Source organism: Melozone crissalis, unplaced genomic scaffold (assembly GCF_028551555.1).
Source record: "Melozone crissalis strain CALT ecotype California unplaced genomic scaffold, PUWL_Pcris_2 ptg000081l_1, whole genome shotgun sequence".
Lineage (NCBI taxonomy): Eukaryota > Metazoa > Chordata > Aves > Passeriformes > Passerellidae > Melozone > Melozone crissalis.
Genome location: NW_026535858.1, coordinates 7,706,682 through 7,720,204, shown reverse-complemented (window position 1 = coordinate 7,720,204; position 13,523 = coordinate 7,706,682). Strand labels below are relative to the sequence as shown.

At 45.7% G+C, this 13,523-nt stretch overlaps 1 protein-coding gene and 1 long non-coding RNA gene across 4 annotated transcripts in view; one reads left to right on the top strand and one right to left on the bottom strand.

The window, feature by feature from the left end:
• Positions 1–372: 372 nt before the first annotated feature.
• PSEN2 (presenilin 2) overlaps positions 373–13,523 on the top strand; it is a 15,832-nt gene continuing 2,681 nt past the window's right edge. Inside the window, exons 1-9 of one of the 2 annotated variants that reach the window (XM_054290148.1) lie at positions 379–400; positions 3,757–3,933; positions 4,931–5,124; positions 6,199–6,428; positions 7,211–7,352; positions 8,173–8,240; positions 9,048–9,268; positions 10,058–10,156; positions 12,288–12,365. In XM_054290148.1, coding sequence (XP_054146123.1) covers positions 4,981–5,124; positions 6,199–6,428; positions 7,211–7,352; positions 8,173–8,240; positions 9,048–9,268; positions 10,058–10,156; positions 12,288–12,365 — 982 coding nt within the window. In that variant the 5' untranslated portion in view covers positions 379–400; positions 3,757–3,933; positions 4,931–4,980. Of the gene's footprint in view, positions 401–3,756; positions 3,934–4,930; positions 5,125–6,198; positions 6,429–7,210; positions 7,353–8,172; positions 8,241–9,047; positions 9,269–10,057; positions 10,157–12,287; positions 12,366–13,523 lie in introns of both variants that reach the window. The other variant, XM_054290147.1, reaches the window with a different exon arrangement.
• The window catches only part of LOC128946408 (uncharacterized), a 24,547-nt gene continuing 15,965 nt past the window's right edge, over positions 4,942–13,523 (bottom strand). The window contains exon 4 of one of the 2 annotated variants that reach the window (XR_008483961.1): positions 4,942–5,021. This is a non-coding gene — a long non-coding RNA (uncharacterized LOC128946408). Of the gene's footprint in view, positions 5,022–6,201; positions 6,286–13,523 lie in introns of those variants that run through there. The other variant, XR_008483960.1, reaches the window with a different exon arrangement.

The following is a 13,523-nucleotide window of genomic DNA, read 5'->3' as shown; positions in this document are numbered from 1 at the left end:
CAAGACATGTTGGACAGGGCCTTGAGCACCATGGTTTGGTGGGAGGCTCCAAGCCATGCAAGAGGTTGGCACTGGATGACCTTCAGGCCCCTTCAAACCCCAGCCATTCCCGGACTCCGCCCGCCCCGAGGCTGGGGCACGGCCCGTACCCGCCCCGCCATGGCGGCGCCGCCGCCTCACAGGCCGCCGCCGAGCACAGGGCGGGCGGTGACACCCGCCTTCCTATTGGCCGATCTCCTTCTCGTTCTTCTCTCCTATTGGAGGAAAGCGGTCTGTAGGCGGGTAGAGCCGCTGAGCGACGGCTGTGACGACGAATGGGCGGGCGCGGCCGTCCCTCCCGGCCGGCGCTGGGGCGGGAGCCAATGGGAGCGGCGGGGGGCGCGTGCGGTGCCGGGAGCAGGTAAACAGCGGGGCCGGCCGGGGCGCGGGACCGGGACCGGGATGCGGGACCGGGATGGGAATTGGGATCGGGATGTTGCGGGTTATAGATGGGACGAGACGGGACGGGCCCGGCGTTCCTGCGAGGTCTCGGGGTCGCCGCGCTCCCGGAGCTGCCTGTTTCTCTCTATGTGTGTATATACATATAAATGCATGTTCACGTATACACGCATATTATATGTAAAAAATTACATATTTCCACGTGAGTTGCTGTGTGCACGTGTGTTAAGCTACCTGTACATCTATTTCTGCTGGGCGGTGGCGGCGTGTCCCGGCTTTCGTGTGGAAGCGCCCGGAGGCAGAGGGAGGCAGAGAACTCCGGGCAGAGTTCTTTGGTTTAAGCGTTCGGAGGGGCAGCCGGGCAACGAGAACATTGCACGGGAGCAGGAGCCCCTCTGGCCTCCTGCAGAGCCTGTCCTTGCTGGGCTGGGGCTTGTTTGTTTTTTGTTTTTTTTTTTTTTCAATTTTTTAAAATGTTGTCGGTGTCGCTGGGTGTGCACCTTGGATGCGCAGGGCAGCGGCCCAGCCCCGCTGTGTCCCTGTGTGGGGGGCACAGGGGAAAGCGGCCACTCGGGCAGGACACACAAACTCAGCCCAGCACAGGTGTCCTTGGGTGTCCCCAAAGTGTCACCTCCAGCCCCTGTGCTGGCTCTGATGCCCTCGGCAATGCTGGGACCGATGCGAGTTGCAGCTCCCGCATGAGAAGTGTGAGCTTTGAGGTTTTATTGTGTGGGGCTGTGGTGCCTTCATGCTGTGACACGGAGTATTTGGGCTCAGTGCTGCCAGAAAAACCCTCCTGGGCAGGGTCTGATTTCAGCTCTGCCACCAGAATCGCCCTTTGGGAACTACACCTTGTGCCTTTCTTGTGGGACAAGAGAAAGCAGTGCTGGTTCAGCCACAATGTAGAAAGAAAGCTACGGATCTTTACTCCTTCCCAGAGCATCTTGTGGTTTGTTATTTTTGTGTTCTGGGGCGGAAAGTGAGCGGTGTTTGCACGCTGAGATGGTGTGTTCCAAGTTCCCTGGCATTTTAGCAGCATGCCCATTCTGACTATATTTATTAGCAAGAACATGGAAATATTTCCTCCTAATTTTGGCCTCACCACTTCTGATTTCTTAAGTTTATTTCCTTCTCTTCATATTTATCAACAGCACTGCTTCCTGCAGTCAAAACTTGCAACACCAGGCTGTCAGTATCATCTCAAAGCTTTCTCTTGATCTAAATATAGCAAAGAAAATACATTTTTCTTAATCTAATTGCCATCAAAGAGAACAATATGAATAAGAAGGAATTTTAACTCTCAGGTGGGTAATTAAGTATTCTGCCAGGCCATAGCAGCTATTCTGTGCTGTATATTGTACAGATATTATTTGTGATGGATGAAATGCAAAGCAAAGGGTTTAGATTGTTTGCAGCATGAAAATAAAAGGCAAACTGAGGCTAGATCTCAGTGTTAGTGAACTGGCCCAGTTTAATCAAAATCCATGAAGCTGTTTTTTTGCAGTTGAGGAAAGAAGGACATCTGGAAAGAGAATTGGTGACTCCTGCTTCCCTTCAGAGTTCACAAGACTGCTGTAAAGCAGGAGTAATTGTATTCCCACCTCAGCTCTTGTAAGAAGCACTTACTACTGGCCTACTTTTTGTCCTCTTTCATTTTTTCCACAGAGTTTTGTGAGTTGGGTCATTTTGCTCTTATGCACTGTATGATTTTTTTGAATGGGACCTGATGGTGTGAGAGGCAGAGGAGAACCTTGCCTGATATAACTTAGTGCTTCACTTTGATAATGGCCTGGAATTTTGTTCAATGCATTGGGCAGATCATGCTCTCAAGCTTTCTGTGAATACAGACACAGCTTATACTTATCTCATGTTTTCCATTCCTGAGCTGTCCTCCTCCCTTTTCCAGCTCAGCCTAGAAAATCAGTCAGTATGCACAGGCATATTTGCTGTCATGAGCATGAGTAGGAAAGCAGCTCCCTTGCTTTCCATTGTGGCGTGTGCAATATCCTTTTGGCTGGCAGAAACAATTTCCACAAGGCCCTTTTCCTTAGTTTTAGCAGTGAAATGAGACCAGAGAACAGTGTGGCTTTGTGACTCAGGTGATGAGCACCTGGCGCTGATGAGAGTTGGAGGGTGGTGAGACAGCCCTTTGCAGGACAGTTTAGATCAATCTAAGGCAGAAGACCTCTAGAGTCTTGTACCCTAGACCTGTAAAGTCTTGGATCCCTTGGGGTGTGTTTGTGTCAGCCCTCACTGGAGCCTTGGCTGTGCAAACAAGGGACACTGAAGCTGTGTTCAGCTCTGAATCTGCTTGCTGAGCAGAAGTATCATGGCACTTCTATCTCCTTGTTGGGGGAGCCTGGGAGAAAATGTCCTTAAAATTGGCTGTATTTCAACGTGAGTTTATTTCTTCCCATGTAGCTGTGAAGGTTAGTAATTGGCACAGAGGTTTTGCTATTGGTTTAACTCCTCCAGTGGGCATAAGTAGGGTATTGAAAGTAGGCTGACTGGCTGTCCCTTCAGAGTCCTCTGCAGAATTGCTCTCTTTATGTGGCAAAAATGATTTCTTAAATAATGTGAGAAAAAGTTCTTCAGTGTTTTGATTGGGTCCCACACTATCAGTGAATAAAGCTTTATTTATTTCCTCCCTGGTGTCTGGCAGGAGCAGAAGGTTTTGAGAGTTATTTAAATCCTGTAGGTCACAGATCCTGTGGCATGAATAACTTATCCTGTTCCTCATCCAGAAGTATGTCATGATTGAATGACTGTGGATCTGGCTTCTTTAAAGACCTAAATCCTAGAACTGGAGCAGAGTCTGGTGTCCCAGCTGCAAATTGTGAGCCCTCAGGTGCTCAGTCAAAAGAGTGAGCAAATTACTTATAAATAACAAATTCATTCAATAATTATTTAAATAATATAATAATATGAATATTGAAATATAATTTATTAATATAATAAATATGTAAAGATAAAATAATTAAATAAAGTGTGTTAAGCATCCAGAGAGGAGATCTTGGTCTCTGTAAGAAATAAGCACACAAGTGTTAAGCAGCTCACTCAGTAAGAACAGGATTACAATGAAGCTGACAGGCCTGGTGTGAGGGCTAGCCCATAATGTACCACTTTTATCACCAAAGGAGGAACAAAATGATATGAAAAAGCAAGAGAAGCCAGGGGAGGAGCAGATGTCTGAAAAATGTTTCCCTTTTTGGGTGGATTGAGTTGATGTTCTAAAATTTCTTGAAGGTGCAGATGTGTTGAGGAGGCTGTGAAAGAAAGGAGGCGTCTCCTACACCTCCCTCTTTCCTTCCTCCAAAGTGAATTTCAGTTCTTTTAGTGAGAAGCAAGAATATCTCACAGATCTTCAAAGCAAACACTCTGATGTCAGGGTGTGCTGGTTGGGCTGTGAATGTGTGATTCAGATTTCAGTGACTGTGTCCAAATCACGTGGCTTCTTCAGCTTCCTCTCCTATTTCCTGAGACACAGGAACTTGGGTAAGCTTCTGTAGAGAAGAGTTCTGGTAGGTACAACTGCTGACAATGCAACAGAGGTATGGTTTTGCTTTTGGACATGTGGCTGGGTATCAGAAAAGTGATTAATTACTTGTTTTGTTAAGCTGACTTAATACACGCTAAAAGGAATTTTCCTATTAGTTGCATTTATAACTTCCTGCAATCCTGATTTTAAGGCTGTTCTGCCATATTTAGGGCAGTGCACCTTCTCCCTTTGGTGTTTAGGAAGAAGAGCTGTTCCTTTCCTTTCTGCACTGTCATTGCTTTGCCTGCTTTTCTGCATAGCAGTAGGTGAAAAGAGGCCAAGCATTTCTAGCCCTCACATTTTTCTTTGTGTTTTTGCCCATTCAAGTAATTTTGCTTTTAATCACAAGACAACTTAAGGAAAAACCCACAAGTGGCTCTCCTAAAAGGAGACAGGTGCTTCCCCTGCTATGCAAACCTCTTCATCAGCAGAGAGAAGCACTGCTAATAAATTTCATCTGGTTAATAAACAGTCATAAGACAGCATGTAGCTCCTGATTAGTGCCTCATGTAGAGCTGAGGCTCCAGGTTACTAAGAAACTTGTGCTCCTTGCTGATGCTCCTGGGAGTGTTGTGTAAGAGCTGAGCTTTCGGACAGGCAGCCTGTGTGTGAGGTGAATCTGTGTCTGCCAAACAAACACTGAGCACTGAGGAACCTCCTTTGTGGAAGGCAAGGTGTGCTGGTGGGAGAGGGGAAATAGAGGCAGCAGGTGTGGAAGCTGTGGTAAAGGAAAAGCAAGTTTCTTTAGTGCTGCGTTGTGCTGATAGCCGTGCCTGCAGCAGTCCCAGTGACTCGAACTGAAGGGATTGCCGTGGCTGGGTGAGGGCAGGACAAACCTGCTGTTGGGAGGAGATGGAGCCTCCCTGGTGAAATCTGCTGAATCCTCCTCAGACTTTCAGCCCTTTGCAGCGTGGTGTTCACTGTTCTCTCCTCCTGCTCTGCTTGTCCCCCCAGGCTCGGGCAGTGCTGGCTGTGCCCTCCTGAGCGCCCCCAGGGCAGCGGCCATGATCGCCTTCATGAACAACTCGGACAGCGAGGAGGAGCCCTGCAATGAGCGAACGTCCCTCATGTCTGCCGAGAGCCCTCCGGTCCCCTCCTACCAGGACGGCCTGCCGGCCTCAGGGGCAGGGGAAGCACAGGCACACAGGGTAGGTGTGTGCTGACAGAAGCAGTGCTGCTGCCCCTCAGTCCCTCCTTCCAGGCTGGATTCTAGGATTGGCTTTGCTGTTGTTTCACCGGTGTCACACACAGCCAGCAGCAGCACTGCCTGTTGCCATTTCCTCCACTCTGACTTTTCCCCCATATGTACCCCTCCCTTTTCCTTCCTTTTGATAAAGATGCCAAATCAGGCTTTTAATCAGGACCTGATGCATATTTGACTGTTGCAGGACATCCCTTTTAGCCTTCTTGTCTGCTCTGGTCAGAGGCAGCTAATGTTAGAACAGAATCTAGTCCAGCTGCCAGCAAAGCAGCAGGATAAAGCAAGCACAGCATTGCTGAGAGAGGAGGAACATGTCAAGCTTTTGTCACCTCAGATGACATTTTTTTCTGTCTAGTTCTGGGCACCTTGCCCTTCATGTTCATGTGTCTGTCTATATATGTGTATGTGAAGAGTGTGGTGGTGTTCACAGGGGTCCCAGGATGAGGGACGAGACGAGAATCTTGACTCCATGTTTCAGAAGGCCGATTTATTATTTGATGATAAATATTATATTAAAACTATACTAAAAGAATAGAAGAAAGGATTTCATCAGAAGGCTAGCAAGGAATAGAAAAGAATGGAATGATAATAAAATCTTGTGACTGACCAGAGAGTCCGAGACAGCTGACTGTGATTGACCATTAAGGAGAAACAACCACATGAGATCAATCAGAGATGCACCTGTTGCATTCCACAGCAGCAGATAATTATTGTTTAAATTTTGTTCCTGAGGCCTCTCAGCTTCTCAGGAGAAAAGATCCTAACAAAAGGACTTTTCATAAAATATGTCTGTGACAGAAGAGGTCCTTAGGCATTCATGGGATTGGTTTAAAAACTATTGCAACCTGTTTGCAGTGGAATTTAATGGAATTTCTAATTGTATTGTTCAGTTTGTACCTTTCTGTTAGGACTCAGCTGCTGTGCTCTGGTGGCCTACAGCAGCCTCATGAGATATGATGGCATCAAGCTTTGAACACAAAGAAAAGAAGCATCTTACACATTTGCAAATATTTCTTTTCAGAAGAGGCGAGCAGGCAGCAGCCGTGGCCCAAACAACATCGCCGGTGGAGAAGTGTCTGGCTCGGATGTTCCAGTGAGAGAAAGCATCCTGGAAAATGAAGAAGAGGAACTGACTCTGAAATATGGAGCAAAGCATGTAATCATGCTCTTTGTGCCTGTCACCCTGTGCATGATTGTTGTCGTCGCCACCATCAAGTCAGTGCGCTTCTATACGGAGAAAAACGGGCAGCTGTAAGTGGGCTCTGAAACAGCCTCAGTATGTGGGACCCCTGCCCCACACACACACTCTGGGCATGCAGAGTGCTTCCCTGGCAGCCTGGGAGAACCTTTACACAGGCACAGGTGGCTGTAGGAACACACACAGAGCTCACCTGTGTAAGCTTTTCATGTACCTGCATTATACTGATGTCATTTGGGGTGCCCTGAGTGAGGCCTGTGAGCTGCACAATAATGAAACTGCTTCATTCTGCAGCAGAAAAGGCCCAGGCTGAGCTCCTAGAGTGTTCACTCAGTAGCTGGCAGCAATGAGGGAATAGCATGTTCATTTGGATGAGTGTCTCATTTCCTGGTGATATTTCTGGTTCCTAAAGACTCGTGGTGTGGATACGTAATTCCAGCTCCTGCTGACAGTGCCTGGCTCCTGGGGCTGTAACTGCTTCACATATGGCATGGAGAAAGGGGGACTTGTCCCTTGAACTGAATGGAAGGAAACAAAATAGGGTGGTGAGAAGGGATAAAAGAGTCCAAGACTCTCCTACCAAGTGTGGAAAGAAAGGGTGTCCCTATTTCAGAACAGCACCTGGGAACCCAGCTGCTCTGAAGAACGTGCCTTTGATAGAGACCACTAATCTTTAGTTGATAATTAACTTGTGCCCAGCCTACATCTCATGTTTGCTGTCCTTGGCAGTTCTACCTCCCTTTCTTTCCCACACACAGAGAGGTCTGGTTTTATCTGGGACAGATACTTAGAAGAGAATATCTGTACTTTCTGTGGCTTTTGCTTTATCCTGCAGGATCTACACCCCTTTCAGTGAGGACACCCCATCTGTGGGGCAGCGTCTCTTGAACTCGGTGTTGAACACCCTTGTAATGATCAGTGTCATCATTGTCATGACTGTGTTCCTGGTGCTGCTCTATAAATATCGCTGCTACAAGGTAAAGCATCCCTGCCAGAGCCTTTTCCACTCTGTGCTCTGAGCCTAGGATCAAATGGGCCTTGCATGGCAGTGAGGGACACCGGCACTGCACTGGCTCATCCTCATGCTGGGCACAGCAGGAATTACACTGTGCAGGAGTCTTTGTCAGTGGTGATGGAGCTGTGCCTCTGAATAGGCTTTGCTGTTATTTTGTCACTAATGGCAGGCCCTTAAAAACAAGGTCTGCCACTTTGTGTTAGTCAGGTCTGAGTCTTCTCCATCTGATCCAAATGTTTTGCCATTTGTACTTGTACCACTTACTGTGGATGCTTCTATTAAGATATTTCACACAAGCTTTGTGGGAACTGGTATTATTTCTGCCTTCTGGAAGCTCTGGTAGAAGAGCACAGGGCTTGGAGAGAAAGGTACATTCAGGGTCTATGGTGCTCAGGGAGTTCTTATATGTGGTACCAGCCCAGCATTTGAGCTCTGTCCATTCCTGCTTTTTAAACTTGTCCCAATAACAGAGTTTATTTTACAGCCTTGGGCAAACCCGTCCTCCTTCCTAGCAAACAGAAAGAATGTGCTCACCTATATGAGCCAGTCTGAATACCCATGAAAATGCTTAGGCCAGAGACTGAAATAAACCCAAACCAGCTAAAATGCTAAGGGACAGAAAACAAAATGAAAGTAGGAGAAACTGGCTGGCCCTCCTCCATCAGTGACCATAGGGAAGGCAGGGTCTTTGGGAGAGCAGAAGGAGACTATTGGGCTGCAGTTCTGTGACCTGAGCAGGGGTAACAGCCCCTACAATCACTGTCTCTTCTTGCCCTTGGCAGTTCATCCATGGCTGGCTGATCCTGTCCTCCCTGATGCTGCTCTTCCTCTTTACCTACATTTACCTGGGGTAAGTGGGAGTGGTGCAGGTAACCTGGCAGTTCAGGGCTCCTTCACCTCTTTGCTGACAATTCCCACTTTGAACAAGAAAAGGAATGTCTCCCCTTCTCCAAATGGACTTTTAAGTGTTGTTTGAAGAAGATAGCTTTCTTTTTTAAAAACTGGAAAAGAAGATCTTTAATAGTCAATGCTCAATTTTACAGAAATCGCTGGGCAGTGATACTGTGAGCATGGAATGAACAGGCTGAATCCTGTGGTACAGAGGCCCTGCATTATACATTGAGAAGCATGTGGAAAGGCATTTCATGTGCCAAGTTACTTTCCTGATTTGTCTTTTTTCTTAGACAACATTGTTTCAAGCTCATTCCCTCAGCTCCCAGCTCAGGTGAAAAGAAACTTTTAACTTGTGGGTGAGACATTTGTTAAGGCATTTTCATTTTTAACCGTGAGCATATTGCACTTGGTGGTGGGATGACACTGACAGAATTTCTTTGCTGTAGACAGTCATGTAGCCACAACCCTGTGCTCATTTAAGACTTGAAATCCTGCCTGCTCAAACCCTTGGAATTGCTGTTGAACTGAGCACTAAGGCAGTGGGGTGCTGGTCTGTAACACAGCCCATCTCAGGCAGGAGGAGCAGAGCTCAGAGCAGCAAGCAGCCAAAGGGCAGGTTCCCCTTTCATGATGGGAGTTGCTCTATTCTGCTTCCTCCTGGTGTAGCTGGGGGCTTTTTTATTTAGCTACAGCCTTACCTTTTGTTTGACTTTGCATGTCACTGGCTTTCACTGCTTAGCTGAATTTTCTTGTGGTATTCCAGGGAAGTATTGAAGACTTACAACGTGGCCATGGATTACCCCACTTTGTTCATAGTCATCTGGAATTTTGGAGCTGTTGGAATGATTTGCATCCACTGGAAAGGTCCCTTGCAGCTCCAGCAAGCTTATCTCATTATGATCAGTGCTCTGATGGCATTGGTGTTCATTAAATATCTACCTGAGTGGTCAGCATGGGTGATCCTAGGTGCAATCTCCATCTATGGTGAGTCTGGGTTGTGACTCTCAAGGTGTGGCTCCTGGAGAGGTTACTATGTGGCAATCTCAGGGCTCTGTATGTCCTTCAGAAAAACAACAACTTTATGGTGCTAAAAGCTTTAGAAAGTGCCAGATGGGCTATTAATTAATTCCCTGTCTTGTCTCTTGCTAATTGTTCGTGTAGGGAGTGTACCTCAGCCAGGTCTTTCAAAGTGGATCACCAAGTCAGGGAAGAACTGAACCTCACCTCACTGCATGGTAGGGGTGGCTGGATTTTTATCAGTAGCAGACCCTTGCAGGTTTTGTTTATTGTTGTCAAGAGATCATGGTTTTTGGTGTGAGTCCTAAATTTCAAGAGAACCTGCAGGACAAGAGGGAGGAGATGTGATGGAACTGGACTGAAGGCCTTCCTGCATGTGAAACCAGAGCCAGTGTGTGAAGTGATGGAGTGTGGAATGTGAACAAAGCACCCCCACTTCTCCTCTAATTAAATGTAACATCTCAGTGAAATGCTGCCATCAGCTTTCAAAGATCTCATGTGGTATTCTCAAGGGGCTTTTTATAGGATTAACACAGTGAAAACTCTTATTATTACATTAAGGCTTGGAGGTGGTATTTTAAGTGAACAGCACTTTCAGGGGCTTGAAACAGCTAGAGTTATGCAAAGTGGTGGAAAGTGCCATTCAGGAAATCATCTGGTTTATATGGATAGATGTAAATGTAAGGGGAGAACATCTTAAAGAATGTAAAATATGCATGACAGTTGAATATGAGATTGGTCCTTTTCTTTCTGCAGATCTGATGGCTGTTCTCTGTCCCAAGGGGCCACTGAGAATGTTGGTAGAAACTGCACAGGAGAGAAATGAGCCCATTTTCCCTGCATTAATATATTCCTGTGAGTAAGATTAAAATGTTAATGTTTTTAGCCAGATGAAACTCTTTGTCTGTGTCAAAGCAAAGGTATTTTCTTGTCTTGGGTACTTTCTTGCCTTGAGAATGGTGCCCAGTTATGTTCTGGATTTTGTAGGCGGCCTTGTTTATCAGTTACAATGTTGCTAACTCTGATTAGCCAAGGGAGCTCACATTTACCTTGTGAAGCTGGATGTTCAGAAACAGATGAATCCTTCCATGAATACAGTGCAGAAAATTCCTCTTTTTGTGCACACAAAACCCTGTGTGCGGTGGGCAGCAGTGTTTGCCCAGTTCTGTGATGAGGTGATGCTCACTCAATACATTTATTCATTGTGTGTGTGCTTTACAGACACACTTGAAACGTGTGATGAGGCTCCATGCTTCCTGCAGCCCCCTCTGTACTGTACAGATGGCAGTGCTTAGAAATTTGCTTTATTGTTCATTGTTTGGCTCCTCACTTTGCAAAGAGCTGCATTCAAGTATTGCTCTGCAAACAGAATCAGTCATCTCTCTCTCTGCCCTGGTTTTCTTGGGCTCTTTAACTACCACAGTGTCTGGTGTCCTTGTCAGAGGTATCCACATGCCTGAGAGGAGATTGTTGGAAGGCAGAAGACTCAGCACTCATGGGACCTGAACTCGAGTGCTTCATGGATTATCACAGACATCTTTTATGGAAAATCCTTTCCTTAGGATTTTTCCTCCTGAGAAGCTGAGAGGCCTCAGGAACAAAATGTAAACATTGATTATCTGCTGCTGTGGAATGCAACAGGTGCATCTGTGATTGGGCCATGTTGGATGTTTGTAATTAATGGCCAATCACAGCCCAGCTGGCTGAGCCACAAACCTTTGTTATTCTTCTTTCTTTTTCTATTCTTAGCTGGCCTTCTGATGAAATCCTTTCTTCTATTCTTTTAGTATAGTTTTAATATAATGTATATCATAAAATAATAAATCAGCCTTCTGAAACATGGAGTCAGATCCTCATCTCTTCCCTCATCCTTAGACCCCTGTGAACACTGTCACAATGGACCTCAGTGACTTTTTCATTACATCACTTGGAAGCTGAAAAGTTATTCCCAAATGTTTGGTCCCAAGCTGAGGATGCCTACAACCTGACTGATTTTTTTTTCTTCAAGCATTTAATGTTACATAAATGCTTTTATGTGTTCCAAGCAGAGTCTCAGCTCACCTCAGCTGCCTTCCCTTTTACAGGAGATTCTGTTACCCTGACCTGAGACAATCTAGATGAAGTCTTTCCCGTGCTTTAGTTAACAAACAAGAGCTTCCCTAAAGGAGAATGCAGTTCAGCAAATAATAAATAAAGAACAAAAAGTTCTTGTGCAGAATGTCAGTGTCTCCTTTGCAAGGCTACATTCTGTGGCTCCCTCTAGATGCAAAAACATCACCTTGGCTGAGCTCACCATGGAAAAGCAGGCACTGGGTTTGCCTTGGCTTACTTTCTTTAGCTTAGCTTCTATAAAATCAATGAGACTGATGCATACTTAAATAAAAAGCTGATTTGAAGTCCCTTCTGCTGATTTTGGAAAGGTTTGTATTCCTTTTCAATTTAAGGATCCCAAGAATAAACCACCAACCATCAGTTGCTATTAGAACCAAAACAGAAGCATGCAATATTTTGACAGGATGGAACCACAACAGGCAGAGAGAAAACTTGAATTCTGACAGCTCCTGTAATCCCTCACTTGTACCTTTAGCAGAACATGAGCCAGCTCTGTTGGTTAACCTCTGGTTACCTTTGGTATCACCATCATTCCCTGGGACATTGTTTTCTTTGAAGAGAAGAGACAGAAATCAGGAAGAAACCAAAGGAGTTGCAGACCCTAGTTCTGGAATTTTGCTTTCTTTAGTCCACAGAGAAGATTAAATTGACTCTTAGCTACTTGTGCCCTGGGACTTTCTTAAAAACTGAATGGATGCATTGCCTTGGCTTTCTCCCACCTTGCTGTCTCAGTTCTTAGGGAAACCAACTGGGTGTTTTAGAAGCATTTACAGGGGCAAGGGTTTGTATTTTTAGGGACAGCTAAATACTTATTTCCTCTGAGCTATAGTGGCCAATGATTTGTGCAGCTGATTACTTTCTTTCTTTCTTGCAGCTGCTATGATGTGGACAGTTGGAATGGCAAAGCCAGACACAGCAGCAAGAGGAGCAAGTCAGCAGACATGGGATGCAGGTTTGTTTGCATGTTCCTCTCCCATACACAGCACTGTCCTACAGAAATAATGAGTATGTTTGAGATTGAATGTAACATAAGCCCCCAAATCCTGATGGATGAATTTTTTTTCAGCATTGTTACCTGCAGAACTCAGTGATGTTCATAAACCTGCTGTTAGGACTGGCAGCAAAGATGAGCAGACAGTGTAGGAAGCTCCAGTATTCAGGCCACTTTTATTCTAAAAAAACCCAAACAAACAACAAATCAAGCAGAAGTGTTGTTCAAATCACATCTTCAGTGTACTGAAGTCAAAGCTGAAAGTGAGCTAGTGGGTTTATATGTGATGTTCATATATTTTTCCATACTGGGGATGGTAAATTACAACACAGGCTCCTAGATATAATACTGATGAGCTGGTGAAATTCAGTGCTGCATTCAGACCAGTGCCATGGTGCACCTCTCTGTAAGGGCTCTATGGCTCACCCTGCTAAAGAAAATAAATGTCTTTTCCCATGGGTAAAGCCTTGTGTTAAGGCAGTTACCTACCAGTAGCTTTTGTGATTCAAGTTTACATTGTAGCTGGTTCTGCAGTAATTTGGGTGCCTTTGCTTTTATCTTCTTGAGATGCAAATTAAACTGCAGTTTTAAGGTGACTGAATCAAATCTTACATGGTTTTGGGAGGATTTCCCATCTAGTCCTGTTGCACTTCAGAGATGACAGTACTTTTGAATGTTAAGGCAGTAAATGTGTGCAGAGGTTTGATAACTGAACATGCTGCTTATTTCAGGATGAAGCAGCTGACATACCAAGGGATGGCAGGGACACAATCCTGCTGTGAAAAGGCACAGAGCAGGCACATGCTGAGGGGTGCAGAATGCTCTGTGGAAGCTGTGTCCCAGATCTGCTTGCACCTGCAGCAGCAGCAACCTGTCACGCTGACAGGGACTGAAGAGTTTGTAGGAGCTTCTGAAAAATAGGAGTTGTCAGATAAAGTCATATATCACAGAGTGGCTGCTTCCAAAAGTACTGCCAAAGGCTCTGTCAGATGGGCTTTGACAGAGGGGGGAAAAAAGTGAAATTTGAGGACAATGAAATGTGTCTTGCTTTCTACATGTGAACAGTCAGCTCCAAGAATGTCAGTGTGACTCAGGACTTCTCTCACTTCTCCTCTTAGT